At 39.9% G+C, this 26638-nt stretch overlaps 2 protein-coding genes, 1 long non-coding RNA gene and 10 other non-coding genes across 14 annotated transcripts in view; 4 read left to right on the top strand and 9 right to left on the bottom strand.

The window, feature by feature from the left end:
- The first annotated feature begins 504 nt into the window (after positions 1 to 504).
- LOC137494468 (U1 spliceosomal RNA) lies at positions 505 to 668 on the top strand. Its single transcript, XR_011014426.1, has one exon. It is a non-coding gene; the product is annotated as a U1 spliceosomal RNA (small nuclear RNA).
- Positions 669 to 2521: 1853 nt separating this feature from the next.
- Positions 2522 to 2604, top strand: trnal-cag (transfer RNA leucine (anticodon CAG)). The gene has a single exon. It is a non-coding gene; the product is annotated as a tRNA-Leu (tRNA).
- Positions 2605 to 3681: 1077 nt separating this feature from the next.
- On the bottom strand, positions 3682 to 3754 carry trnav-cac (transfer RNA valine (anticodon CAC)). Its single transcript has one exon. It is a non-coding gene; the product is annotated as a tRNA-Val (tRNA).
- Positions 3755 to 3858: 104 nt separating this feature from the next.
- On the bottom strand, positions 3859 to 3931 carry trnav-aac (transfer RNA valine (anticodon AAC)). Its single transcript has one exon. It is a non-coding gene; the product is annotated as a tRNA-Val (tRNA).
- Positions 3932 to 5262: 1331 nt separating this feature from the next.
- trnal-cag (transfer RNA leucine (anticodon CAG)) lies at positions 5263 to 5345 on the top strand. The gene has a single exon. It is a non-coding gene; the product is annotated as a tRNA-Leu (tRNA).
- Positions 5346 to 6422: 1077 nt separating this feature from the next.
- On the bottom strand, positions 6423 to 6495 carry trnav-cac (transfer RNA valine (anticodon CAC)). The gene has a single exon. It is a non-coding gene; the product is annotated as a tRNA-Val (tRNA).
- A 104-nt stretch (positions 6496 to 6599) lies between these two features.
- On the bottom strand, positions 6600 to 6672 carry trnav-aac (transfer RNA valine (anticodon AAC)). Its single transcript has one exon. It is a non-coding gene; the product is annotated as a tRNA-Val (tRNA).
- Positions 6673 to 8003: 1331 nt separating this feature from the next.
- trnal-cag (transfer RNA leucine (anticodon CAG)) lies at positions 8004 to 8086 on the top strand. Its single transcript has one exon. It is a non-coding gene; the product is annotated as a tRNA-Leu (tRNA).
- Positions 8087 to 9161: 1075 nt separating this feature from the next.
- On the bottom strand, positions 9162 to 9234 carry trnav-cac (transfer RNA valine (anticodon CAC)). The gene has a single exon. It is a non-coding gene; the product is annotated as a tRNA-Val (tRNA).
- Positions 9235 to 9338: 104 nt separating this feature from the next.
- trnav-aac (transfer RNA valine (anticodon AAC)) lies at positions 9339 to 9411 on the bottom strand. The gene has a single exon. It is a non-coding gene; the product is annotated as a tRNA-Val (tRNA).
- A 3127-nt stretch (positions 9412 to 12538) lies between these two features.
- On the bottom strand, positions 12539 to 20247 carry LOC137490931 (uncharacterized). 2 transcript variants are annotated; one of them, XM_073947753.1, is made up of 3 exons: positions 20197 to 20247; positions 19721 to 19902; positions 12539 to 16162 (listed from the first exon to the last, which is right to left on the bottom strand). In XM_073947753.1, the coding sequence occupies exons 2-3, from the start codon at positions 19803 to 19805 to the stop codon at positions 15105 to 15107; spliced, it is 1143 nt and encodes a 380-aa protein (XP_073803854.1). In that variant the 5' UTR covers positions 19806 to 19902; positions 20197 to 20247; the 3' UTR covers positions 12539 to 15104. The 2 variants fall into 2 exon arrangements, with proteins under 2 accessions (XP_073803854.1, XP_068076041.1); XM_068219940.2 differs by having other exon boundaries at positions 19721 to 19870.
- A 1179-nt stretch (positions 20248 to 21426) lies between these two features.
- Positions 21427 to 22719, bottom strand: LOC141381751 (uncharacterized). Its single transcript, XR_012402403.1, has 2 exons — positions 22688 to 22719; positions 21427 to 22406 (listed from the first exon to the last, which is right to left on the bottom strand). It is a non-coding gene; the product is annotated as an uncharacterized lncRNA (long non-coding RNA).
- Positions 22720 to 26622: 3903 nt separating this feature from the next.
- LOC141381979 (uncharacterized) overlaps positions 26623 to 26638 on the bottom strand; it is a 16769-nt gene continuing 16753 nt past the window's right edge. The window contains exon 7 of the mRNA XM_073949079.1: positions 26623 to 26638. This exon is cut by the window's right edge and continues 1531 nt beyond it. The gene's annotated coding sequence lies outside the window, so the exon portion shown is untranslated.

The raw sequence follows: 26638 nt of genomic DNA, 5'->3' as shown, positions 1-26638 counted from the left end.
TGATAGGCTGACGTAAGAAAACAGGACACAAAATATACAAGGCAAGAGTGCAAAGCACGGAGCTCTAGGCAAAGGCGGTCCGAACCGCAGCAAAGCAGGAGGTCGACATGTCCAAATAGACCAAATCAGAAACTAAGCAGAGAAAAACGACATCTGTAGAGAAAGAAAACAGATGGAAGAAAAGAAAGAACAAGAGGATCCCCTCCCCTCCCCCCATAGAGGGTCTGTTATCACCAGATCGAGTGCGTCCAGTGGAATCCATGTGTTGGCAGCCCCAACTGATGACAAAACACAAAGCAAGCATCTGGAGGAAGCTCAAACTCTTCATGCGTTGCCACAGTTACTAGCGAGTGGTTTGCAGGCACAGGCACGTCTGCTGCAAGTACAGCGCCGTCAGGGGACAGGGGTTGCTGGCCCATTCCCCATGCTCGGTTGCTGGGCATCACCGCCCTGGAGTACGGCCGATAGAAAACGGCGGCTGCCATTTGCGCCACCCGGCAACTCATACCTACCTGGCAGGGGAGATACCATGATCAAGAAGGTGGTTCACCCAGGGCGAGGCTTGGCCATTGCACTCCGGCCACGCTGACCCCTGCGAATTCCCCAAATGTTGGAATCTTGACGTCATAATTTCTGGTAGTGGGGGACTGCGTTCGCGCTCTCCCCTGAGTACAGTGGTTCAAGACAGAGTTCAGGCAGTAGCGTCAGACCCGGCTGGAGCGGCGCTTCCCTCTCTTCCTCGTCCTTTGCCAAGCCTCTTTTGCTTCAGTAGAGCCGCGCGCGCCTGTGGAAGGCCTGCCCACCCGTCGCTAGAAGAGTCTGTTCTGACGCCGAAAACTACTCGAAAGGTCCCCCCTCAAAGCGGTTTGACCAGGTGAAGGAACACGCAAAGAGAGCCCCCGGTGGCTTTTGTCCGCCAAGCGAGTGTGCCCTGTGGAATGTCAGAATTTTATTTGCCGGCCGGCCGCTGTTACTGACAGAACGAATTTAGACCGTGTGAAAGGTCATCATTTTTTCTGCCATTGAGTAAGCGAACGCTTCTGCTCGGATCAGAGGTAACTTTGTTTCAAGAACTGCAATCTTTTGCATACGTCTGTCGTTTAAGGTTTGCAGGGAATTTTTTCGTCAAATCCTCGTACAACGTCAAGTCATGACATTTGACAGATCCACGCCCTAGTATCATGGGTCATCCAGTGAGCAGAGAGCCATAAAACAAGGATAAAACAAGGATAAAACAAGGCGTACGCGTTGGTCAATCGAGCGGACAAAGCCAACTCGGCGTCACAAGCTCCCTGCAGGTATTAGGGCCAATTTACAATCCGGGCCCGACACAGCTGTACAGGTCCTTGCGAAATGTCCCCTTTCGTCACATTTGAAGCACCTGAATTCTGGGCGTTCCTTCATCACATTTTCTGAGCTCATGCATAGTCGACAGGTTTTTACCTGATTGGTGTGCATGACTCTAAAGTGCTGTGGCGCTTCCGCCGTCTCGATTTTGGTACTGTATGGTAAGGAGACCATCTCTTCCGGAAATCTGTTTTTTACAAACCTTGTTCCATCTTCTATGTTTGTGCCAGGATACAATCTTCTTTTAATTTTAGATATGGGGAAAACTCCCCATCTCTCTAGCTTGCTTAACATTTCTTCATTTGCTAGGTAAACAGGCAGATGCTTGAACGAAACAACATAGTCTCTGTTTTGTAACCTCCGTACTTCAGATTTCACTCCTTTAATTGTCAATCCATTGTCTATTAAAATTTCGGTGTCAGCTTCAGTCTCCATTGTTACTTCATACTCCCTTTGTTTGTTTGGGTCTCACCGCCAGCATTCTTCCTTCTCCAATCAGCTCCGTGACTGCTTTGGTTATATCAAATCTTCTTGCATCTTTTACATTTTCTACTTCTACAGTTACTGTTGCTTCCTTTGTGCATACTCTTCTTTGTACCTCTTGCTTATCCTTACCTTTCTCACCTCTTCGTTGGCCGGGCTCTTCATTTTATTTATCTCTTTGTCTGTTGTCAAGTCCATTTTCTTTCCCTCTCCGTCTATTATCCAGCCCATTTTCTTTATCCTTTCTTGCAAGTCCCTCCATTTCCATGTCGTTGCCGGGGAATCTGTCCATGATTAAAAATAAAACACACTACATAACCACCCTTCAGTCAGCAAAATGCTGCTGTTAGGTGGTTTTTAAAGACAAAAAGAAAACAAACAAACAAAAACACTCAAGGTCAATAAACAAAAAGGTAGACAAACAAAATGGGGAGAGCCTTTCTCTCCTTACTGCTGCCAACTCACTTCCTGTTTGCTCTATAGCCCCCTCAGGGTGGTGTGGCCGTAAGCAATGACAGCTGTCAAGTGTTGGCTATTGAAACTAGGCGCAGCCCCAGGAGGCGAGCACAGATTAGCTGCCTGCAGCGCCAATGAGCTGGACAGCCGGAGCTGGGCAAGCTGTGAAGCACCAGATTCCATGTCACGGTACTGCGGTGTGGCTCCCAGGAGACAGCTCCTGCCAAGCTTGCATGTCAGGATGGCCGAGCGGTCTAAGGCGCTGCGTTCAGGTCGCAGTCTCCCCTGGAGGCGTTGGTTCGAATCCCACTTCTGACAAACCGAGCCTGCGGCAGTGCGCTCAGGCTGAATTCTTTAACTCTCTGCCCCCATGTCCGTATGATACAGTAACACTGACAAAGTGCCGCATCACGCGGGCTTTAATGCAAGTGCACTGAAAGGGGATCAAAAGAATTGTCCTGGGATGGTGTTGCTTTTTAAGGTTTGCAGGGCATTTTTTTTCGTCAAATCCTCGTACAACGTCAAGTCATGACATTTGACAGATCCATGCCCTTGTATCGTGGATCATCCAGTGAGCAGAGAGCCAATTGAGAATGTGCGTAAAAGCAAATCTGAATGTTTCCGCCCAGTTGCTAACAGGAGACCCTCCGCTTGTAAAGCCATCGTGATAACCACAGGAGCCTCCGGTTAGGGTGAGAGCACTGTCTTGTGGTGCCAGCGCAGAGAGACGGAAAGTCACTTTCCACAATGTGTTCATTCAATGTTCTACGCTGGTGGAATCACCTTCCCATTCCCACTCGGATTACGGATACACCGGTGTCCTTCAAACGACAGCTAACACCCATCTCTTCAGAGTACACCCGAACCCCGGTGAATATCCCTCTCTCTAAAGAAAACGAAACTCCTACTCCAGCACTAAATTCTCTGAGCACAAACAAATTACTTGGAATAAATAGCCCTTTTTCGTATGCATTGCCTCGTCTTGTTGAATACCTCCACTATTGTATGTCGCTTTGGACAAAAGTGTCCGCTAATTGTATGCTTCCGCCCAGTTTCGAACAGGAGACCTTTAGCGTGTAATGCAAACATGATAAACACTACACTACGGAAACCAATAGGCCAGTGCTGCTTCAAGTATTTATAGTCTTTTTTTATAGAGCTGTCTTGTACGGTCTGCACCGTGAAGGGCCAGCAAACGCACTGGCCACCTGCTCATGCACAACACAAAGCTAAAAGAAATCAGATTCTACGCAAGTTTGCGACACCGCGAGGGGCGGTAAACACTGAGCTGAATTCAAACTTCTAGCCTCACACCGCTCTGCAGAAAGAATGTTTTCAGTGAACGTCAGTACTCCACAGAAGCCTGATTTGACAATTGTCATAAAAGCCAGAGGTTGTTTCCGCCCAGTTTCGAACTGGGGACCTTTCGCGTGTGAGGCGAACGTGATAACCACTACACTACGGAAACCTTCAGGCAGATCGAGCTGATAACCCTTTTTGATTGGGTGCCTGTCGACGATCACTGCTGGTGCTGCAGTGGATGCTATTATTTTCTCGCCAAAAGAAGAGCACTGTTTCTGCTCGGTTTCGAACCGAGGACCTTTCGCGTGTTAGGCGAACGTGATGACCACTACACTACAGAAACCCCACAAGTGCTTTCACCAGCGAAGTTAGGCCTGCAAGGATAAAACAAGGCGTACGCGTTGGTCAATCGAGCGGACAAAGCCAACTCGGCGTCACAAGCTCCCTGCAGGTATTACGGCCAATTTACAATCCGGGCCCGACACAGCTGTACAGGTCCTTGCGAAATGTCCCCTTTCGTCACATTTGAAGCACCTGAATTCTGGGCGTTCCTTCATCACATTTTCTGAGCTCATGCATAGTCGACAGGTTTTTACCTGATTGGTGTGCATGACTCTAAAGTGCTGTGGCGCTTCCGCCGTCTCGATTTTGGTACTGTATGGTAAGGAGACCATCTCTTCCGGAAATCTGTTTTTTACAAACCTTGTTCCATCTTCTATGTTTGTGCCAGGATACAATCTTCTTTTAATTTTAGATATGGGGAAAACTCCCCATCTCTCTAGCTTGCTTAACATTTCTTCATTTGCTAGGTAAACAGGCAGATGCTTGAACGAAACAACATAGTCTCTGTTTTGTAACCTCCGTACTTCAGATTTCACTCCTTTAATTGTCAATCCATTGTCTATTAAAATTTCGGTGTCAGCTTCAGTCTCCATTGTTACTTCATACTCCCTTTGTTTGTTTGGGTCTCACCGCCAGCATTCTTCCTTCTCCAATCAGCTCCGTGACTGCTTTGGTTATATCAAATCTTCTTGCATCTTTTACATTTTCTACTTCTACAGTTACTGTTGCTTCCTTTGTGCATACTCTTCTTTGTACCTCTTGCTTATCCTTACCTTTCTCACCTCTTCGTTGGCCGGGCTCTTCATTTTATTTATCTCTTTGTCTGTTGTCAAGTCCATTTTCTTTCCCTCTCCGTCTATTATCCAGCCCATTTTCTTTATCCTTTCTTGCAAGTCCCTCCATTTCCATGTCGTTGCCGGGGAATCTGTCCATGATTAAAAATAAAACACACTACATAACCACCCTTCAGTCAGCAAAATGCTGCTGTTAGGTGGTTTTTAAAGACAAAAAGAAAACAAACAAACAAAAACACTCAAGGTCAATAAACAAAAAGGTAGACAAACAAAATGGGGAGAGCCTTTCTCTCCTTACTGCTGCCAACTCACTTCCTGTTTGCTCTATAGCCCCCTCAGGGTGGTGTGGCCGTAAGCAATGACAGCTGTCAAGTGTTGGCTATTGAAACTAGGCGCAGCCCCAGGAGGCGAGCACAGATTAGCTGCCTGCAGCGCCAATGAGCTGGACAGCCGGAGCTGGGCAAGCTGTGAAGCACCAGATTCCATGTCACGGTACTGCGGTGTGGCTCCCAGGAGACAGCTCCTGCCAAGCTTGCATGTCAGGATGGCCGAGCGGTCTAAGGCGCTGCGTTCAGGTCGCAGTCTCCCCTGGAGGCGTTGGTTCGAATCCCACTTCTGACAAACCGAGCCTGCGGCAGTGCGCTCAGGCTGAATTCTTTAACTCTCTGCCCCCATGTCCGTATGATACAGTAACACTGACAAAGTGCCGCATCACGCGGGCTTTAATGCAAGTGCACTGAAAGGGGATCAAAAGAATTGTCCTGGGATGGTGTTGCTTTTTAAGGTTTGCAGGGCATTTTTTTTCGTCAAATCCTCGTACAACGTCAAGTCATGACATTTGACAGATCCATGCCCTTGTATCGTGGATCATCCAGTGAGCAGAGAGCCAATTGAGAATGTGCGTAAAAGCAAATCTGAATGTTTCCGCCCAGTTGCTAACAGGAGACCCTCCGCTTGTAAAGCCATCGTGATAACCACAGGAGCCTCCGGTTAGGGTGAGAGCACTGTCTTGTGGTGCCAGCGCAGAGAGACGGAAAGTCACTTTCCACAATGTTTTCATTCAATGTTCTACGCTGGTGGAATCACCTTCCCATTCCCACTCGGATTACGGATACACCGGTGTCCTTCAAACGACAGCTAACACCCATCTCTTCAGAGTACACCCGAACCCCGGTGAATATCCCTCTCTCTAAAGAAAACGAAACTCCTACTCCAGCACTAAATTCTCTGAGCACAAACAAATTACTTGGAATAAATAGCCCTTTTTCGTATGCATTGCCTCGTCTTGTTGAATACCTCCACTATTGTATGTCGCTTTGGACAAAAGTGTCCGCTAATTGTATGCTTCCGCCCAGTTTCGAACAGGAGACCTTTAGCGTGTAATGCAAACATGATAAACACTACACTACGGAAACCAATAGGCCAGTGCTGCTTCAAGTATTTATAGTCTTTTTTTATAGAGCTGTCTTGTACGGTCTGCACCGTGAAGGGCCAGCAAACGCACTGGCCACCTGCTCATGCACAACACAAAGCTAAAAGAAATCAGATTCTACGCAAGTTTGCGACACCGCGAGGGGCGGTAAACACTGAGCTGAATTCAAACTTCTAGCCTCACACCGCTCTGCAGAAAGAATGTTTTCAGTGAACGTCAGTACTCCACAGAAGCCTGATTTGACAATTGTCATAAAAGCCAGAGGTTGTTTCCGCCCAGTTTCGAACTGGGGACCTTTCGCGTGTGAGGCGAACGTGATAACCACTACACTACGGAAACCTTCAGGCAGATCGAGCTGATAACCCTTTTTGATTGGGTGCCTGTCGACGATCACTGCTGGTGCTGCAGTGGATGCTATTATTTTCTCGCCAAAAGAAGAGCACTGTTTCTGCTCGGTTTCGAACCGAGGACCTTTCGCGTGTTAGGCGAACGTGATGACCACTACACTACAGAAACCCCACAAGTGCTTTCACCAGCGAAGTTAGGCCTGCAAGGATAAAACAAGGCGTACGCGTTGGTCAATCGAGCGGACAAAGCCAACTCGGCGTCACAAGCTCCCTGCAGGTATTACGGCCAATTTACAATCCGGGCCCGACACAGCTGTACAGGTCCTTGCGAAATGTCCCCTTTCGTCACATTTGAAGCACCTGAATTCTGGGCGTTCCTTCATCACATTTTCTGAGCTCATGCATAGTCGACAGGTTTTTACCTGATTGGTGTGCATGACTCTAAAGTGCTGTGGCGCTTCCGCCGTCTCGATTTTGGTACTGTATGGTAAGGAGACCATCTCTTCCGGAAATCTGTTTTTTACAAACCTTGTTCCATCTTCTATGTTTGTGCCAGGATACAATCTTCTTTTAATTTTAGATATGGGGAAAACTCCCCATCTCTCTAGCTTGCTTAACATTTCTTCATTTGCTAGGTAAACAGGCAGATGCTTGAACGAAACAACATAGTCTCTGTTTTGTAACCTCCGTACTTCAGATTTCACTCCTTTAATTGTCAATCCATTGTCTATTAAAATTTCGGTGTCAGCTTCAGTCTCCATTGTTACTTCATACTCCCTTTGTTTGTTTGGGTCTCACCGCCAGCATTCTTCCTTCTCCAATCAGCTCCGTGACTGCTTTGGTTATATCAAATCTTCTTGCATCTTTTACATTTTCTACTTCTACAGTTACTGTTGCTTCCTTTGTGCATACTCTTCTTTGTACCTCTTGCCTATCCTTACCTTTCTCACCTCTTCGTTGGCCGGGCTCTTCATTTTATTTATCTCTTTGTCTGTTGTCAAGTCCATTTTCTTTACCTCTCCGTCTATTATCCAGCCCATTTTCTTTATCCTTTCTTGCAAGTCCCTCCATTTCCATGTCGTTGCCGGGGAATCTGTCCATGATTAAAAATAAAACACACTACATAACCACCCTTCAGTCAGCAAAATGCTGCTGTTAGGTGGTTTTTAAAGACAAAAAGAAAACAAACAAACAAAAACACTCAAGGTCAATAAACAAAAAGGTAGACAAACAAAATGGGGAGAGCCTTTCTCTCCTTACTGCTGCCAACTCACTTCCTGTTTGCTCTATAGCCCCCTCAGGGTGGTGTGGCCGTAAGCAATGACAGCTGTCAAGTGTTGGCTATTGAAACTAGGCGCAGCCCCAGGAGGCGAGCACAGATTAGCTGCCTGCAGCGCCAATGAGCTGGACAGCCGGAGCTGGGCAAGCTGTGAAGCACCAGATTCCATGTCACGGTACTGCGGTGTGGCTCCCAGGAGACAGCTCCTGCCAAGCTTGCATGTCAGGATGGCCGAGCGGTCTAAGGCGCTGCGTTCAGGTCGCAGTCTCCCCTGGAGGCGTGGGTTCGAATCCCACTTCTGACAAACCGAGCCTGCGGCAGTGCGCTCAGGCTGAATTCTTTAACTCTCTGCCCCCATGTCCGAATGATACAGTAACACTGACAAAGTGCCGCATCACGCGGGCTTTAATGCAAGTGCACTGAAAGGGGATCAAAAGAATTGTCCTGGGATGGTGTTGCTTTTTAAGGTTTGCAGGGCATTTTTTCGTCAAATCCTCGTACAACGTCAAGTCATGACATTTGACAGATCCATGCCCTTGTATCGTGGATCATCCAGTGAGCAGAGAGCCAATTGAGAATGTGCGTAAAAGCAAATCTGAATGTTTCCGCCCAGTTGCTAACAGGAGACCCTCCGCTTGTAAAGCCATCGTGATAACCACAGGGGCCTCCGGTTAGGGTGAGAGCACTGTCTTGTGGTGCCAGCGCAGAGAGACGGAAAGTCACTTTCCACAATGTTTTCATTCAATGTTCTACGCTGGTGGAATCACCTTCCCATTCCCACTCGGATTACGGATACACCGGTGTCCTTCAAACGACAGCTAACACCCATCTCTTCAGAGTACACCCGAACCCCGGTGAATATCCCTCTCTCTAAAGAAAACGAAACTCCTACTCCAGCACTAAATTCTCTGAGCACAAACAAATTACTTGGAATAAATAGCCCTTTTTCGTATGCATTGCCTCGTCTTGTTGAATACCTCCACTATTGTATGTCGCTTTGGACAAAAGTGTCCGCTAATTGTATGCTTCCGCCCAGTTTCGAACAGGAGACCTTTAGCGTGTAATGCAAACATGATAAACACTACACTACGGAAACCAATAGGCCAGTGCTGCTTCAAGTATTTATAGTCTTTTTTTATAGAGCTGTCTTGTACGGTCTGCACCGTGAAGGGCCAGCAAACGCACTGGCCACCTGCTCATGCACAACACAAAGCTAAAAGAAATCAGATTCTACGCAAGTTTGCGACACCGCGAGGGGCGGTAAACACTGAGCTGAATTCAAACTTCTAGCCTCACACCGCTCTGCAGAAAGAATGTTTTCAGTGAACGTCAGTACTCAACAGAAGCCTGATTTGACAATTGTCATAAAAGCCAGAGGTTGTTTTCGCCCAGTTTCGAACTGGGGACCTTTCGCGTGTGAGGCGAACGTGATAACCACTACACTACGGAAACCTTCAGGCAGATCGAGCTGATAACCCTTTTTGATTGGGTGCCTGTCGACGATCACTGCTGGTGCGGCAGTGGATGCTATTATTTTCTCGCCAAAAGAAGAGCACTGTTTCTGCTCGGTTTCGAACCGAGGACCTTTCGCGTGTTAGGCGAACGTGATGACCACTACACTACAGAAACCCCACAAGTGCTTTCACCAGCGAAGTTAGGCCTGCAAGGATAAAACAAGGCGTACGCGTTGGTCAATCGAGCGGACAAAGCCAACTCGGCGTCACAAGCTCCCTGCAGGTATTAGGGCCAATTTACAATCCGGGCCCGACACAGCTGTACAGGTCCTTGCGAAATGTCCCCTTTCGTCACATTTGAAGCACCTGAATTCTGGGCGTTCCTTCATCACATTTTCTGAGCTCATGCATAGTCGACAGGTTTTTACCTGATTGGTGTGCATGACTCTAAAGTGCTGTGGCCCTTCTGCCGTCTTGATCACATGTTTTTGGATTTGTCAGGGAAACCAGAGCACCCAGAGGAAACCCACACGAACATGGGGAGAACATGCAAACTCCACACAGAAAAACCAACTGACCCAGCTTAGGCTCGAACTAGTGACCTTCTTGCTGTAAGGCGAACATGCTACCCACTGCACCACCATGCAGCCACCATACAAATTTTTTCCTAAAATGTATATATATTTTAAGTCTTAGCTCTGCAATTTAACTATTTTTGTGGCAAATATTTTTTCATTATCTTTCAAACAGTAGGCTAAAAAAAAAACTAATTTTAGAATAACAATTAAATTGCCGGCAATGTGGTGGCGCTGAGGGTAGAACGTTCGCCTCACAGTAAGAAATTTGTTGGTTCGAGCCTCAGCTAGGTCAGGTGGCATTTCTGTGTGGAGTTTGCATGTTCTCCCTGTGTTTGTGTGGGTGTCCTCTGGGTGCTCTGGTTTCCTCCACAAATCCAAAGACATTTGGTACAGGTAAATTGAGTAGGCTCAAATATATATATGTGTGTGTGTTTGGATGTTTCCCAGTGATGCATTGCAGCTGGAAGGGCATCTGTTGTGTAAAACATGGATGGTGCTGGATAAGCTCTTGGGTTATTCCATTGTAGCAACTCCAGACTAATAAAGGGACTAAGCTGAAAAGAAAATTAATGAATTTAGTCGGAATTTAAAGGTTTTTGCATCTGATTTCAATATTATTATTTTTTTGGAATTATAAGCTAAGCTTATTGTGCTGTAGGTTTTTGCTTCTACATTTTACCAACAGTAAACCGGAGCATTATTGAACAAAGAAACATACAAAAGAACCCTTCCTTTTCATTGATACAACCTTTATGCAAAAATCTCCAAAAATGAGGTCTCTACACTTTTGAGCGAACTCTGTTCATTTTCCTGGTGTGAAGCTGATTCTGTTAAATTGCTCCCTGTTAGCAAAGTACAGCTCTGCAATTGCAGCGAGCTGGGCCACTGCATTTTGAGAGACACCTTCTCTCTGGAACGCTCTGGTCATGGTTGCTCCACGTCTTGTCAGCTTCAAAAGCCTTTTGTAGCATGTATGACATCACAAACATTATTAGCTGAAAAACTATTTAAAACAATTAATACCTTTATGACCAAATAATTACAATGCAACCACCTATCGTAAGCCTAATGAGCACGTAAAATTATATAAGTATCAAATGCACATTTGTTTGTGTGTGTGTATGTGAGTGAAAGACAGCATGTAGTAGTGTGTGTAAGAGAGAGAGCCAGTACATGTTTATGAGAAAGCATGTAGAAGTGTGTGTGTGAGAGGGAGGGCTTATCTTTGTGAGTGAGAGCATGTACATGTGTCTGTGAGATGTCTATGTGTTTGTGTTGGCAACATTGTATCATTTACAGTCATGCTAAAAAAGTATTTCTGAATTGAATTGAGATAGAATGTAAGTGTGTGAGAGAGAGCATGTACAAGAGTGAGTGTGTTAGTGAGAGTGTGTACAAGTGTGTGTGTGTGTGTGTGTGAGTGAGACTAGTTAGTTAGTGTTGTGCTGAAATTTGATATGTCCTGAAAACTTGTCAGACCAAACAGTTATTTACTTTTTGGTTTTATTTATTTAATAAATGTATATGGTATTTAAGCAAAGTTTTAGGGGAACTGGATATAATTATAAAGAATAATATTTTTTTTTTACATAATATAATCATTTTTATTTTTTTATTTAATTTTAAATAATAATAGGCCTACACACACACACACACACACAGTCTAAAAATTGATTATTAAGCATGTAATATACACCCAGTCTAAAGCATGTAGTTTCCAGAAGCACTCAAACTGCTCAAGGCTGGGCTAATGCTGAGGTTTCATCTTTGGGTAGAGACTCAATAATATCCATCTGCACAGTGTGACATCACATTCGACCGGCGTGCGCGTGTGTGTGTGTGGCTTTTTTTCTGTGTTAGTGGGTGAGGCCGCAGGTTTCAAATCTCCCGGGTTTGCGCACGCAACTACTTGTGTTTCGTAGATACAACATCATGAAACACCTAATGACTCGTTATCAAGACGACTCATTTGAAGCACTATGAGTCGACTCTTTTATAGATGAATCAACAGTTTTAAACACTGTGCACTTACAGATTTAAACATTAGCTGCATATTTCACTTCACATAGAGCTGTGTTACACTACATGGAAGGGCATTTTCAAAAAAACATAATATGGGCTCTTTAACAAAATAAATACACTATTTAAATAAAATAGAAATCAACAAGTAAAATAGAAGAAACTGTAGAACTGTTATGGTTATAAACTATATAAATACACACACATGTAAGAGTCCATCTATTAGTCCCATGACGGAGCTAACAGCATGGGTGAAGGTGAAATGCGTTGAAGCCTTTTAGCACATGTGAAAAGAAATATTTTTGTTCGTTATAATTTATTTTAATTTGTTTCTAGCTCTGAATTTTAATCTGACTCCAGTTTATAATAATTTTAGATTTAGATTCATCTAATTCAAGCTGATTACCTTATAGGTTGTGATTAGGTCTAATTTAGATTGATTAACCTAATAAATCCTTATATTTAATTAATGTTTCATCGTTTACTCAAAGTCGCTTAGAGTCAGTATGCTGGCCAGTTTCATCTGCTCACGGACATATCTTCTCCAGTTCCGATTCTTAGCAGATAACCTAATTTCCTTTAAGTAATAATAGGCTGCCCCATGCTTGCATCCAATGAGCCTGAATGGATGACTAATCCTGGTCGTAGGCTGCGGAAACATCAGCCTAAACAATCTACTAGATTTAAATGATTTCAGGAGATATTAGATTTAAACAAGAATTTTACATTTATTTGTCATTAAAAGATTTTCCATTACAGTTCACATAATTAAACAAAATAAGCCAATCAAGATTGTACAACATCAATTACTCAAAGATACATTTAAGAGTTAAAGAGGAATACCTGACCATGAAGAAATACATTGCAGCATGCAAGTCCTAATGCAGAGCTCAGAGACTCAACCTGCCATGGGGTATCCTGTTTACAGGATCCCACGGACACTTCTGCACCCTTTGCCTAAATACTCAAATCATTATAAATTTAAGACAATAAAAGCTTCACTAACACTCTTGCCTGGTCATGAGTTGATGCGAAGACCATTTTGCCTGGAGTGGAGCATCTGGCAAAGATCTTTTCAAAGTCAAAACCCAAATTAACTGAAATAAGGGAGATTGTAAAATATTACAGTGAAATTAAGACCTCTTTATCAATCACACAGAGACATTTAAAATCACACCAAACATGAATATAAAGCCACAAGATACACCATATTAAAACTTAAACATTCTGTGTGGAATGTGAGTGAGCTGCTCTGGTGGAGAAGGTAAAGTTCAGGGTAAAGAGGGGGGCTCAGGATGCATGATCGAGACAACCTGAACAACTGGTTTTCTAGCTGATCTTCTCAGATTAGAAAGTTTATTGTTTTAGTGACTGACCATTCTCATGCTCTTGTCTCGTGTGGAGTTCCATAACAGTTTGCAGATTTTAATATTATGGAGAGATATAGCCATCCTTACATTATTATGTGCATATCTGATCTTAAACTGTAGTTCCACTGTACTCTGCAACGAGAACCTCAGTCAATAATCTTTATGTAAAACTGAATTTTTGTTGCATCATATGATCATATTTTAAACTTTTCATAAAATCATCAAACAATGTGTACCTAAAAAGCATTTTCTAACAAATAAAAAAAGTTCTGTTCAATTGTCACTAAGTTATTCTTACTTTTTTTCTACTGGATATGTGGTTTATATCTAGTATATATATATTGATTTGTCTATTTGCTGGCTTGCTATCAGAAAACAAACACTAAGCTAGGCGATAGATTAATTAAATTCTACAATTACAAGTGATTTGTAATTTGTTCATTTATACCCCATTTTTGTTTAATAATGTTTTTCTATGCAGACTTTATGTATTGGTTTAATATTTGTTTAAAGAAAGATTGCATTTGCATTTACTCATTTAGCATCTTTTATCCTGCGACAACAACTAATGACACAAGAAGAAACAGACTCAGCCTATCAAAAGTTCAGAGCTTGTGTTTTTAAATGCTAACAAACCTTAAGCCAAGTCCAACAAGTAAAGCCACACAGTGTTGTTTTAAAGCTTATTTAATTTTAATTTTTAAAAAAATGCACTGTTCTATTCTCAAGTCAAGTTGTTAAGCTCATTAGGCGCTGTGGCTTTTGTATTTTTATTTGTATTATCTTTCACTTAAATTGCTGTTTCATAAAAACATCTATTGGGAAGAGTTGGCATATTTGATATGAAGCTTTTATGGCACAAACGTGTAATTTAATTTAAAGCTTGCTTGTTTTATTTATTTAAAAGCCTAGCTTGATGTACACTATTGTTTTTCTTTTGATTATTTTAGTGTTGTGATTGCTGGCAGCATCATATGTTACAAAACTATTCACATAGACTATTTGGGATATAACTCATCTCTTATGCTTTCTTTCACATTATGTGACAAAAGAATGAATGACTCGGATGAACTAAAAGCTTAATTAATTCGCTCATGCGCAAGTTGTGTGGTGCGAGACAAGGTCAGTTTATTTTTCGAGTCCTCTATCGAGTCAAGTCCACATGAACGACTAAAGCCTCGTCAATCATATGCATTTAGAGCCAGAAAAAGAATTGATCTGTTCACCTCTCAAGTCCTCAAGTTTGAGTCATTCTGTCACGTAATGAACGAACGACTCAAGAACCAGCAGACTCGAAAGGTGAACTAATTATCATGACTCCTGTCGGCTTAGACTGTTTACATTGGTTAAGATTATATGTGACTGTCAGTGTAACGTGAATGAACCACTGACATTTGAAGACATGAAGAGGTGAGCTGAGCAAACAGGCAACAATACCTATAGACAAGAGGAGGTAAACATTGAATTATTATTTTTCTCCTTCTTATAATTTATTTATGACTTATTTGTTGTGTAATCAACCTTCTGGGCTAGTTGTAGATGTGTTTGGAAGCAGTTCGTAACATTTTAATACAATTTTGGCAAATTGAACCGAATGAACGAAATGACTCTGTGGCGAGGGGGCGTGGCCGAGAGCCGTGGGAACGGAGTGAGGCCATCGCGTAAGTGGATACACCTGCCGTCCGTTTGTTTTGGTTTAGACGGCAGCCTCCGTGAGGAGCTGCCGTCACTGTTATTAATAAATCAGTTAAAAACGGTGTCGGTTCTCCGCCTCCTTCTTCCCGGGCGCCAAAGGGCCGATGAACGAGACTCAAAGATCTGAGTCAGTAAAATGATCCGAACTTCCCATCACTATTGAGTATGCGAAATTCTGTTGTACGCCGCTGCGAAAAGGGGCGGGATTAAACAAGATGATAAGACATGAATGATTTCTCTCCAGTGTGGCTCATGATGTGTTGATTAAGAGATGATGATTGGATGAAACTCTTCCCACACTGAGTGCATGTGAATGGTTTCTCTCCAGTGTGGATCCTCATGTGTCGATGAAGGTTTGATGAAAAGTTAAAACTCTTCCCACACTGAGTGCATGTAAATGGTTTCTCTCCAGTGTGGATTATCATGTGTTTATAAAGGTCTGATGAGCGGTTAAAACTTTTTCCACATTGAGTGCATTTGAATGGTTTCTTTCTAGTGTGGATTATCATGTGTTGATTAAGGTGTGATGGGCAGTTAAAACTCTTCCCACACTGGTTGCATGTGAATGGTTTCTCTCCAGTGTGGATCCTCATGTGTCGATGAAAGTTTGATGAAAAGTTAAAACTCTTCCAACACTGAGTGCATGTGAATGGTTTCTCTCCAGTGTGGATTCTCATGTGTCGATGAAGGTTTGATGAAAAGTTAAAACTCTTTCCACACTGAGTGCATGTGAATGGTTTCTCTCCAGTGTGGATTCTCATGTGTGTATGAAGGTTCGATGAGCAGTTAAAACTCTTCTCACACTGAGTGCATGTGAATGGTTTCTCTCCAGTGTGAATCCTCATATGTTGATGAAGGTCTGATGAGCGGTTAAAACTTTTCCCACATTGAGTGCATTTGAATGGTTTCTTTCTAGTGTGGATCATCATGTGTTGATTAAGATGTGATAAATGGTTGAAACTCTTTCCACACTGAGTGCATGTGAATGGTTTTTCTCCAGTGTGGATCCTCATGTGTACATTAAAGTTTGATTTTTGGCTGAAACTCTTCCCACACTGAGTGCATGTGAATGGTTTTTCTCCAGTGTGAATCCTCATGTGAATTTTAAGATCGCCTTTTCTTGCAAAACTTTTACCACACTGAGTGCAGGTGAATCGATTCTTGTCTGTCCTTTTCAAAATATCATCAGTCTGTAAATGAGTTTTTCCCTCAATTTTGACATGATGTTCCTCCTCTTTACTCCCCTCATACTCTTCAATTAGGTCTGAAAAAAAAACACTAGTTGTTATCAAGTCTTAAAAACTCTCATCAAAAGCTGAAAAGTGAAAAGACACTGGAAACATTGGCTACACACACTGAAATTTTGATGCACAGTAAATGTAAAATAAATCAAATCATATTGTGTTTGGTCCATTAATGTGTACACATTTAAGCAGATTCTATTAAATTAATCTTTATTTATCTAGTGCTTTTACAATGTAAATTGTTTCAAAACCGCTTAACATAGACATAGAAGTTATAGTTTATGGACTATGCACAAACTCTGCTGACATGGTTCCGGTAGAATATCAGTCAGGTTCTTTACATCCGCATTGTGCATTATACAGCAAAATTTTATTTTGCGGCGAAACCTAAACGCATTAGAGGATGGCAAAGAAGGGAGATTTACTCTTAAATTGATGAGGATCTAGTGCCAGTGGATGTCCAGCATCTGGAACATCATTATTGTTCAGTTCCAGAACCCAAAATAGTTGATTAATACACCAGATCAGTCTGACAATCTCTGTGAAGAGGTGGAATGACTAAAAGGAGACTGCTTCAATGCTGCTTTTAGTGATGTTATAAGGTTCTAAAGGTACAGTTAAAAAATTATGTACTAGAATTTACATCATTTAGAATGTAATAGGCAAATAACAATCTGAAACAAATGTGTCAAGCGCAAGTATTTATATGCAAAACCTAATCAGAGTACCCGAGGTACCGATGGGTTTTACGGCCCTGGATTACCATATGAGGGGTGCCAAACACACCGTGTGAAGTACTGCTCATCAGCACCAACTACCTATTGTGCAGTTATGTACACTGGAGACCTCTTTTGGTTACTGAAACAGCTTTGACTATCAGTAATGAACACATTTCTACATTAGAAATATTGCCACCACACAGTGTTGGGCAGTAGCGTCGCTGCAAGTAGTGACGCTACTAGCTTATCTACATTTCTCAGTAGTGTGGTGGTAGCGTCACTACTTTTTAAATTAAATAGCTTTTGTGTAGCGAAGCTATTATTTTAGTCAAGTAGCGTTCACACAAGTTACATTTACCAATCGCAGATCAATAAGTGACAGTACTAACATTCACGAAGCTGTGAGGCCGGTGTCTAGCCGATGAAACTAAATCCATAATGTGGCGAGAAAGACAATTTCTTTTTCTTCCTGTTTTACGGTGGTCAGGATTCTGTTTATCCAGAGTTAGAATGACCCAGAGTTAGAATGACCCAGAGTTAGAATGACCCAGAGTTAGAATGACCCAGGGTTAACAATTTTTTGCATATCATCAGCATGCTGTAATCCATTTCTTAATCAGCAAAAGTCATTTTTAGACTGGTTTGTTGGCCAGTGAAGTTGAAGTCAGTGCAATGCTAAATGTTATTGTTCCACTATAATTTGTTTGTTTTGCCTCATGTCGTCCCACAGCAACATCATATAGTTTATAATAAATAATTATTTTAGTGTCCATTTCATTCAGCAGATTTCAAATTAGTGCATAGTGCATTAGTAAATAATTAAACCATTATGATAAATAGAGTTAAAATGACCTTTTTGAATATAAAGTGGAAAGTTTTATTGAGATGGATTGTTGGTGATTGTATGGGTTTTGGCCGGATTGGGTAGCAAAACATGAACAAAGGAAAATGAAGACTTGTTTAAAAAGATTTAGGACCTACAACACAATATTTCAGTAAATTTAGGACTTTTTAAAGCCTGAAATTTAGATTTTAGAATTTACGACATTTTAAGACTGAGCGAAACTCTGTTTAAAATAGTCCTGGTAATTATTATAATAATGATGTAATTCTAACTCAAATACTATCTGTGAGAGTTAGAAACAACTTCTAGAAACAACTTTAAACCCATAAAGTTGATCGAAAAAAGGGGAATTGTGATCAACGTGACATATGCTAGTGGAAAGTACTAAGCCAACACTCTTACTGTAATAGCAGATATCTTCTATGGCAGGGGTGTCCAAACTTTTTGGGCCGAGGGCCAGATGCAAAAAAAAATGTTGTCCTGGGCCAAATTTTACATACATCACACAGACACGCATATATATATATATATATATATATATATATATATATATATATATATATATATATATATATATATATATATATGGATGGATGGATGGATAGATGTGTGTGTGTTTTATTATCAAATTATTTTATTTTGGTCGTCGAACTGTGTTTTTAGAAAGACTTTAAGTTTTTAAAAAACTTGAATCTTCTCTGGGCAAATTAGTTGCAACACTCATCCATTATAAATTCTCCTTCAGTGAAGGGTTTCCTGTGCTGTGCGATTAGTTGAGCTACCTCATAACTAGCCAAACTGCAAAAAATGCTTTTCTTACTTAGATGTTTTGTTGTCTTGTTTTGAGTCCAAATATCTAAAAATTCTCAAAAAAATTGTCTTGTTTTGAGAAATAAAATGCTAATATTTTCCTTAATATGCAAATTTTTCCTTAAAACAAGCAAATTAATCTGCCAATGGGGTAAGCAAAATAATCTTATGTCAAAAGGAAAAACAAGATTATTTTGCTTACCCCATTGGCAGATTATTTTTGCTTGTTTTAAGGAAAAACTCACTTAATATTGGCATATTATTTCTCAAAACAAATTAGAAAATTCTCCTTTATTTAAGATTTTTTAGATTTTTGGACTTAAAACAAGACAAAAATATACAAAAAAAAAAAAAAAAAAAAACATCTTTTGCAGTGCAGTGTAGAATTTTCTTGCACTTTAATAGCACAAAAAAAAAACTGCTGTTGTTGAGCTGATAGGGTGCTGCTAATTGTTTTACTTTCTGATCTCATTCGGCACCAGTGTAAGAGCTGAAGGCCTGATGCTTTGTTTCATAATGTCTTTTAATATTAAATTCCTTCATTACTGCAACTGATTCCTGGCAAATTAAACAGATACATTTCCCGCTGACCTCTGTGAAGAAAAATTCTTTGCCCCAACGTGACTGAAACTTCTTGCACTGACTGTTGATTTTCCTTTTTCTTGGTGCGCCATGGCTCGCCAAAATGTGATTATCAATTATGTTTCCTTCAGTTTGGTTGGTTAGTTTTACTTCATAACAAGAAGTAATGACTAATTTAAGGCATGTAATAGCGATACCCGGTGGTTATTTATTGAATTACGTTTATTTTTGTATAGCGGCCAGATTCTATTAATATTGGCCCACGGGCCGTAGTTTGGACACCCCTGTTCTATGGGAATACTGTAAGTCAAATATCCTCAGCTCAGTTAAACTTTTTTATTTGTTTATTGATTTTATTTATTTTATATAGTGCCAGTGCTTAAGGACACTTTAAGAAGGTAAAGAAAATGGGAGACTAATAATACATAAAATGAATGACAAAAGACATGAGAAGAAGTAACGAAAGAAACTCATTCCTATCTTTCAATCAGTTCTTATGTGAATTAAGGAGAACTAGGCAGCACACATTTAGAACTGCAAGATGGATTAAATTAGTATTATTATTAATATATATCTGAATGAGGATCAAATGACTGAGTTGGTCTTTGAGAATGAAAACCAACCTGTTTGTTCCTGCAGATCTTCCTGTTTGACTGTGAATGTTTCTTTAATCTTCACATCTTCACTCTCCTCTTTAATAAACGCCATCTTTATAACAGTGTGGAGATCAGTCGCTTCAGCAGGAGTTTTCCTCTGCGTTTGGACACTTTATTCTGTTTAAAATGAACAAAACAATAAAAATGTCCTGTTTAAAACAAAACAAAATAATTTCTCTTCAACAGTTGCTTAAACAGTTTCTATATAAGAGTCATTAATAAAAAGAAATCAGGTAAAGGAAAAGGTCATTAAAATATGTATTACACACATTTCTGTTAACTTATTCAAACAATAGACCTTCATTACTGTGAGTAAAATAGTACTACGTTGTATACAGGGTTAAATAATATTGTAAACAGCAGGTTCATAATTTAGCATTGGATGAAAATCCTGAAACTTTAATCAATCAGTTTATATTTCTGTAAAAGTTTTAAACACAAACCTCTGTCCAGTCGAATTCCAGCGCAGGAGCGGCGCAGCCTTATGACGTCACACAACACGCCAAAATAAAAGTCTTTTTTGTTTAGCTCTTTTTTTGCCACTTACTGTTGCAGTCATAACTTATTGATACATTTCTCCCTCGTTTTCCACTTTCCATTATATCTGCTCTCTCTCTCTATCACACACACACACAACTAGAGAGGCACAGATAAACAGTATTTGAAGTTGATCAAAACCTTTAATCTAAACTTTTTTACGACAATTTTGAAAAACTTTTTTTAATCCACTTTATGATGACTTGCAGGTCTAAAACACACTACTATTAATATCCAAATCTCATCCCTGTAATTATGACATCTACTTTCCTATTTCTACAACTTCATAGGCTATATTTAGGGTTTTAGTGCAGTCTAGGCACTCAGGCATTGTCCACCACCTGTTTCAATCCCCTGAGAACTTTGCTCATCTTCAGAACACAAATGAAGACTTTTTAGATGAAATCTGAGAGTCCCGAGATGCTTAAAGTCCAGAAAAGGAACCAAAAACAAGTGGTTCAATTGTAATGGAGCCCCAAGAACACTTTGTGCCGTTGAACCATAGTTGCTGTTTTTTGCCGCTGTATTCTTCAGTATATCTTCATTTGCATTCAGCAGAAGAACCTCAAACAGGTTTGGATCAAGTAGAGGATAAGTAAATGACAGAATTGTAATTTTTATGTGTACTACCCTTAATGCTTCTTAAAATAAAGGTAAAGTTAAATATTATTACTGAAGATGTTGCTAAAGAATGGCAAGAAACGTAGAATACAGATAATAAGAGATGGCAATTCATATGAAAGGGTGCCATTTCCACATTGCAATTTTCTAAATTCTCATCAAGTACAAATAATAAAAAAAAACTACAACTTGCAAGATATCTTAACCCTCCAAAACAGCTATTTTCCCACCTCAGGCTCAAAATCCTTATTAATTGTTGCGTTTCTTTAGGCAAGAGAGCCTCTCTTGTACCACATCGTTACGCACAATATGTATGATATTACAGTAGTAAAAAAACGAATTGCTTTTTAATTTTAAATGTTTTCCAAATAATAAAATGTCCTCTTTTATGCAGCTATCAATAAAAAGTCTGTAGTTTAATTACTTTTTTATTATCAATTTTTTTACTTTAAAAATAAATTTGGCATCTCAATTGCCTCATTGTTTTCACTGAAAAAACAAACTCACTTAAAAAATACAAATCAAGTTACATTTTTATTCATTAAATCCACACAGCAAGAACACCATTTAACATTAATTTATGTAACATTTCATTTCCTTTTCATAAACCTTTTATGAAAATGACAGTGTGGCATCTGCTGTGACGGGGTTGTTCACTGTGACAGGGTGTTAAGGACAATGTGTTTTAAAAGTAATTTAACCAGTGTAAACCTTTTAACAGGTTCATTATTGAAGTTAAAAATATATCGTTTTTATTTTGGGGTATGTAAAATTAGACCGAGGCAGTGGCGCAGTAGGTAGTGCTGTCGCATTACAGCAAGAAGGTTGCAGGTTCGAACCTCGGCTCAGTTGGCGTTTCTTTGTGGAGTTTGCATGTTCTCCCTGCCTTCGCGTGGGTTTCCTCTGGGTGCTCCGGTTTACCCCACAGTCCAAAGACATGCGGTACAGGTGAATTGGGTGGGCTAAATTATCCATAGTGTGTATGGATGTTTCCCAGAGATGGGTTGTAGCTGGAAGGGCATCCGCTGCGTAAAAACTTGCTGGATAAGTTGGCGGTCATTCCGCTGTGGCGACCCCGGATTAATAAAGGGACTAAGAAAATGAGTGAAAAAATGAATGAATAAAATTAGACCAGAGGTAAGATGGACCACCTCGGCTGGATCAGTTGGCATTTCTGTGTGGAGTTTGCATGTTCTCCCCGTGTTGGTGTGGGTTTTCTCCGGTTTCCCCCTACAAGTTCAAACACATGTGGTATAGGTGAATTGGGTAAGCAAAATTGTCCTTAGTGTGAATGAGTATATGTGTTCCCCATGATGAAAGGGCATCCGCTGCGTAAAACATATGCTGGATAAGTTGGTGGTTCGTTCTGTTGTGGTAACCCCAGATTAATAAAGGGACTAAGCCAAAAAAGAATGAGTGCTGATGTAACGCTTTTCTTCCTGATGACACAAATCACTCAGGCGGACACAGAGAACTGCGTTCTGCGTTGTTTATTCTGTAACAGAAATATACATCCTCTGGCAACAGTATACATTTAAACATGCATCTAAAAAAAAAAAACAAATAGTAAGAAATCACCCCTGCACATACTAATGTCATCATTCCAGCTACACATAGCATGAGCAAATTAAACCACACAAAGTTTGTCAAACACGGCAATCATTCGACAGATTTGATCTAAAACATCACTTAATGTTCATATTGGGCTTGTATGTGTTATTAATATGTGTTAAAATACAAAATTTGTCACATTTAGCTGGAGCACATTTTACCTACCGCCTTTCTGTATTCAGCAACCATTTTCAGCTGTAGGCGGGGCTTTGCGGGCGAAAGAAACAATCAAACACTGTTGCCACAAGAGGTCTCCCAACAACCACAAAATAAACAAAATAACCCATTTTGGTGAAAGACAATTAAACATTATTTTAACCCTGTTACACTGAGCACTGTATGTCCAATAATGTTTAATCTGAACTGTGTACTACTCTTGATGGAAACAGATCTGTCTGCAATTGTTATAAAATGTGATTTTTTTTTATTTTTTATTAAAAACAGATTATGATACTATTGAAGAATTTGGTTTAAGGCAAAATTTTTCGGCATGGATTAGGATGTTATATCTTTGCCCCTCTGCCTCAGTCATTACGAATAACAATATATCCTCTCCTTTCCTCCTGCATCGTGGTACCCGACAGGGCTGTCCACTGAGTCCGTTACTTTTTGCTATTGCCATGGAACCTTTAGCAATAAGCATCAGAAATCACCCACATATCTCTCCCGTGATAATGGGAGATGTAAGACATCATATATCTTTATATGCGGATGATGTTCTTCTTTTTGTTTCAGAGCCAGAAAAATCTTTGCCCTCTCTGCTTGATCTTATCAAAAACTTTGGCAATATTTCTGGATACACAGTTAACTGGCAGAAAAGTGAATTTATGACGTTATATGACAACATAGATATAGATTTTATTAATAGTCTCCCCTTTAAAACTGTTAGTGAATTAAAATATTTGGGTATCATTGTTCCTAGACATTACAAACTTTTATATGAAACAAATTACAAAATCATGATAGATAATCTGAAGAAAGATATAGAGACTTGGAGAGTACTTCCTTTAACAATGATCGGTCACGTTAATGCAGTCAAAATGGTTACACTACCTAGATTCCTTTATTTATTTCAAAATGTTCCTATTTTCCTGACTCAAGCATTTTTTAAGTCACTTGATACTCTGATCATGCCATTTATCTGGGGATTTAAAGTACATCGCATTTCAAAAATGCATGTTTGTAAAGCACGTAGGGTAGAAGGCCTTGGTCTTCCCTGTTTTCAGCATTATTACTGGGCAGCCAACCTAAGGGCGCTAATGTATTGGTGGACTGCATGTACTGGGAAGTTTAGTGGGACCAGTCCTGCATGGTTGGCAATTGAACAAGACATTCAGGAATCGTCCCTTCCCTCTCTACTTTTTGCAGAAAACAAACCTATTAGAACTTTCAAGATATGTAACCCTATTGTTTTAGACTCTCTCAAGATTTGGTATCAACTTAGAAAGATTTTTAAATTCCCTCAGACCTGTAGTCTTACCCCTATTGCTTACAATCATGCATTTACTCCCTCACGATCAGATAAAACATTTTTATCATGGAAAGATAGTGGAGTTAGAACTATAGGGGATCTTTATATAGGTAACATTTTTGCTTCATTCACGCAGCTTAGTGAAAAGTTCGGGTTACCTTCCTCTCATTTTTTCCGGTATTTACAAATACGGAACTATGTTAAAAAGAATATTTCCAATTTTGAAACGTATAAAGAACCTGAATACCTTTATTCATGCATGACATTGGAACCTAACTTGAAGGGTCTTGTCACTAGATATGTTGAATATTTTAATGATATCAGAATCCCTACAACAGAAAATCTAAAGATGACTTGGGAAAATGACCTGGGATTAGAGATCTCAGAAGATAACTGGACTAATGCTCTTCAAGTTATCAGGTCCTGTTCCATTAACTCCAACCTCCAGCTGATCCAATATAAGGTAGTCCATAGACTACACTATTCCCGCACTAAATTACACTCAATATATCCCTCTGTATCGCCTCTTTGTATTAAATGCAAGTCCAATGAAGGTACACTGGCACACATATTTTGGTTCTGCCCAAAAATATCAAAATTTTGGATGGAGGTGTTCTCTTTTTACTCTGAAGTACTAAGGATTGATTTTCCACCTGACCCTCTTATTGCAATATTAGGCTGGGCTCCTCCCTTTGAAAACTTTAGCTTGGATCATATCCAGACAGTTCAATATGGAATGACTATGGCAAAAAAGGTAATATTATTGACGTGGAACAAAGAGTGTACACCTAAATTTGAGACATGGCTCACAGAGTTTTGTAATGTACTACACATGGAAAAGATTAGATATGAGATTGCAGGTAAACCAAAGAAATTTTAAAAAATTTGGAAGCCCTTTTTTGAATGTCTACCGACTGATCAATGAAAACTGATTGGTATGGAAGATTCTGAATCATAACAATGTTAACAAAATACTAATTCTTAATAATTAGGTATGTATAGGTTTTCAATTATCCAATTTTATTATTTATTTATTTATTTATTTATTATTATTATTTTTATTTATCTCTTTCCCTTTCTCTTGTTATCTGTATTGATTTGTACTCATATGTATATATGCTCTATATGTCATGTACATATGCAGATATTCGACTGAACTTGTGGATATGTGCAGGTATAGATTTTTCATAGAGAAATATGATTAGGTATCTGTACAGTTGTGGATGTACATGTTCATATGTATCTACATTTCAAATATGTTTCTTTATTATTATTTGCTGGCATGGGAGGGATTTGGGGTTTGTTCTTTAAAATGTGAAAAGCTTTAAATAAAATATATATATAAAAAAAAAGAAAATACTAATGTCACATTATCAATCACAGGCGAAAGAGAAAGAGATGATTGAGGAACCGGCAGAGCAGGGTCAGTCAGATGTAGTGTCAGGTAAGGGTGTTGTATTTTATTGAAGGGATGATGACAATTCTTTTGGGGGGTGAACAATTTTTTTGAATGTTTACAGATTTCACTGGCTCACTGATTTACAATATGATCGGCTATTTTAATGTTTTTAAAGTTAGTTATTATGAGTATGGAAAATGTCTTTTCCTGCATTTACTCCGCTTCAGGAGTCAGACTGTTGACTGTAAACAACACAACAAACAGTGCAATAAATAGTTTTGAAGAAAAATTTGCTGTCATTGAACCTGAGAAAACTTTGACAATAATCATAATGACGTAGTCTCCATGCTATACTAATAAATATGATGAAACCATTTTTAACTGCGGGGACATATCTTTATTAGTACAATTCTGCTGTATTATTTGTGTCCCCTTCAAAAAAATGCTCGAAAGAAATTTTATATTTATTGTCCCCCTCTACTGTTAAATCAGATCTACGCCCATAATTATACGGGAGCAGAATGTGGGAGATTATTAAAGCTCCAAATTAACCTGCACATTTAGCTTAAATACGATCAGAGACAGTTTAAGAGCAGCAGCCTTGTGTGTTTAAGACTTTATTTCAGCTCTATTAACTTGTTTTAAAATGCTCAATCACACCCAATCATCAGTATTCTGAGAGGCAACAAGTCATAACTCTGCATTGTAAAACTGTCAAGGCTTCACTTGAGTAAATAATTGTGAATAATATGTGTCTGTGTGTGTGTGTGTGGTCTTGGTTATAGAAGAAAAACTGCTGAAACACTCATCAGAATCTGAAAGTAATAGTGTCATCAAGTGTGTGTTAGTGATGGAGAAAACTCAACATGTGATGGAGATTTAACTCTACTGTTGGTGTATTTGTGTGTCTTATGATGATCAAACTCTACATTAAGCTGTCGTTAATGTTAATTCAGAACAGTGAATGAATCTTGTAGAGCATTTATGAATCCTAGTTACTGACTCCTGATGAATGAGAGTGATCAGACATTTACTGAAGCATTATTAATGCACAGTTGTGCTGGTGAACATCAGTTAATGCACTGAGAGTCAACAAGAACTAACAGAGAACAACTTTACTGTCATCAACTAACATGAACAGATCAATAAATACTGGAATAAATGTGTTTTTATTGTTCAGTTCAAGTCAAATCATGAAGAAGAAGAAGATCAGAAGAGCAGAAACAAATGTCACACTTCATTTCTC

This window comes from Danio rerio, chromosome 4 (assembly GCF_049306965.1).
Source record: "Danio rerio strain Tuebingen ecotype United States chromosome 4, GRCz12tu, whole genome shotgun sequence".
In the NCBI taxonomy this organism is placed as follows: domain Eukaryota; kingdom Metazoa; phylum Chordata; class Actinopteri; order Cypriniformes; family Danionidae; genus Danio; species Danio rerio.
The sequence above is the reverse complement of the archived record's forward strand: the minus strand, read 5'-3'. Positions and strand labels throughout refer to the sequence as shown.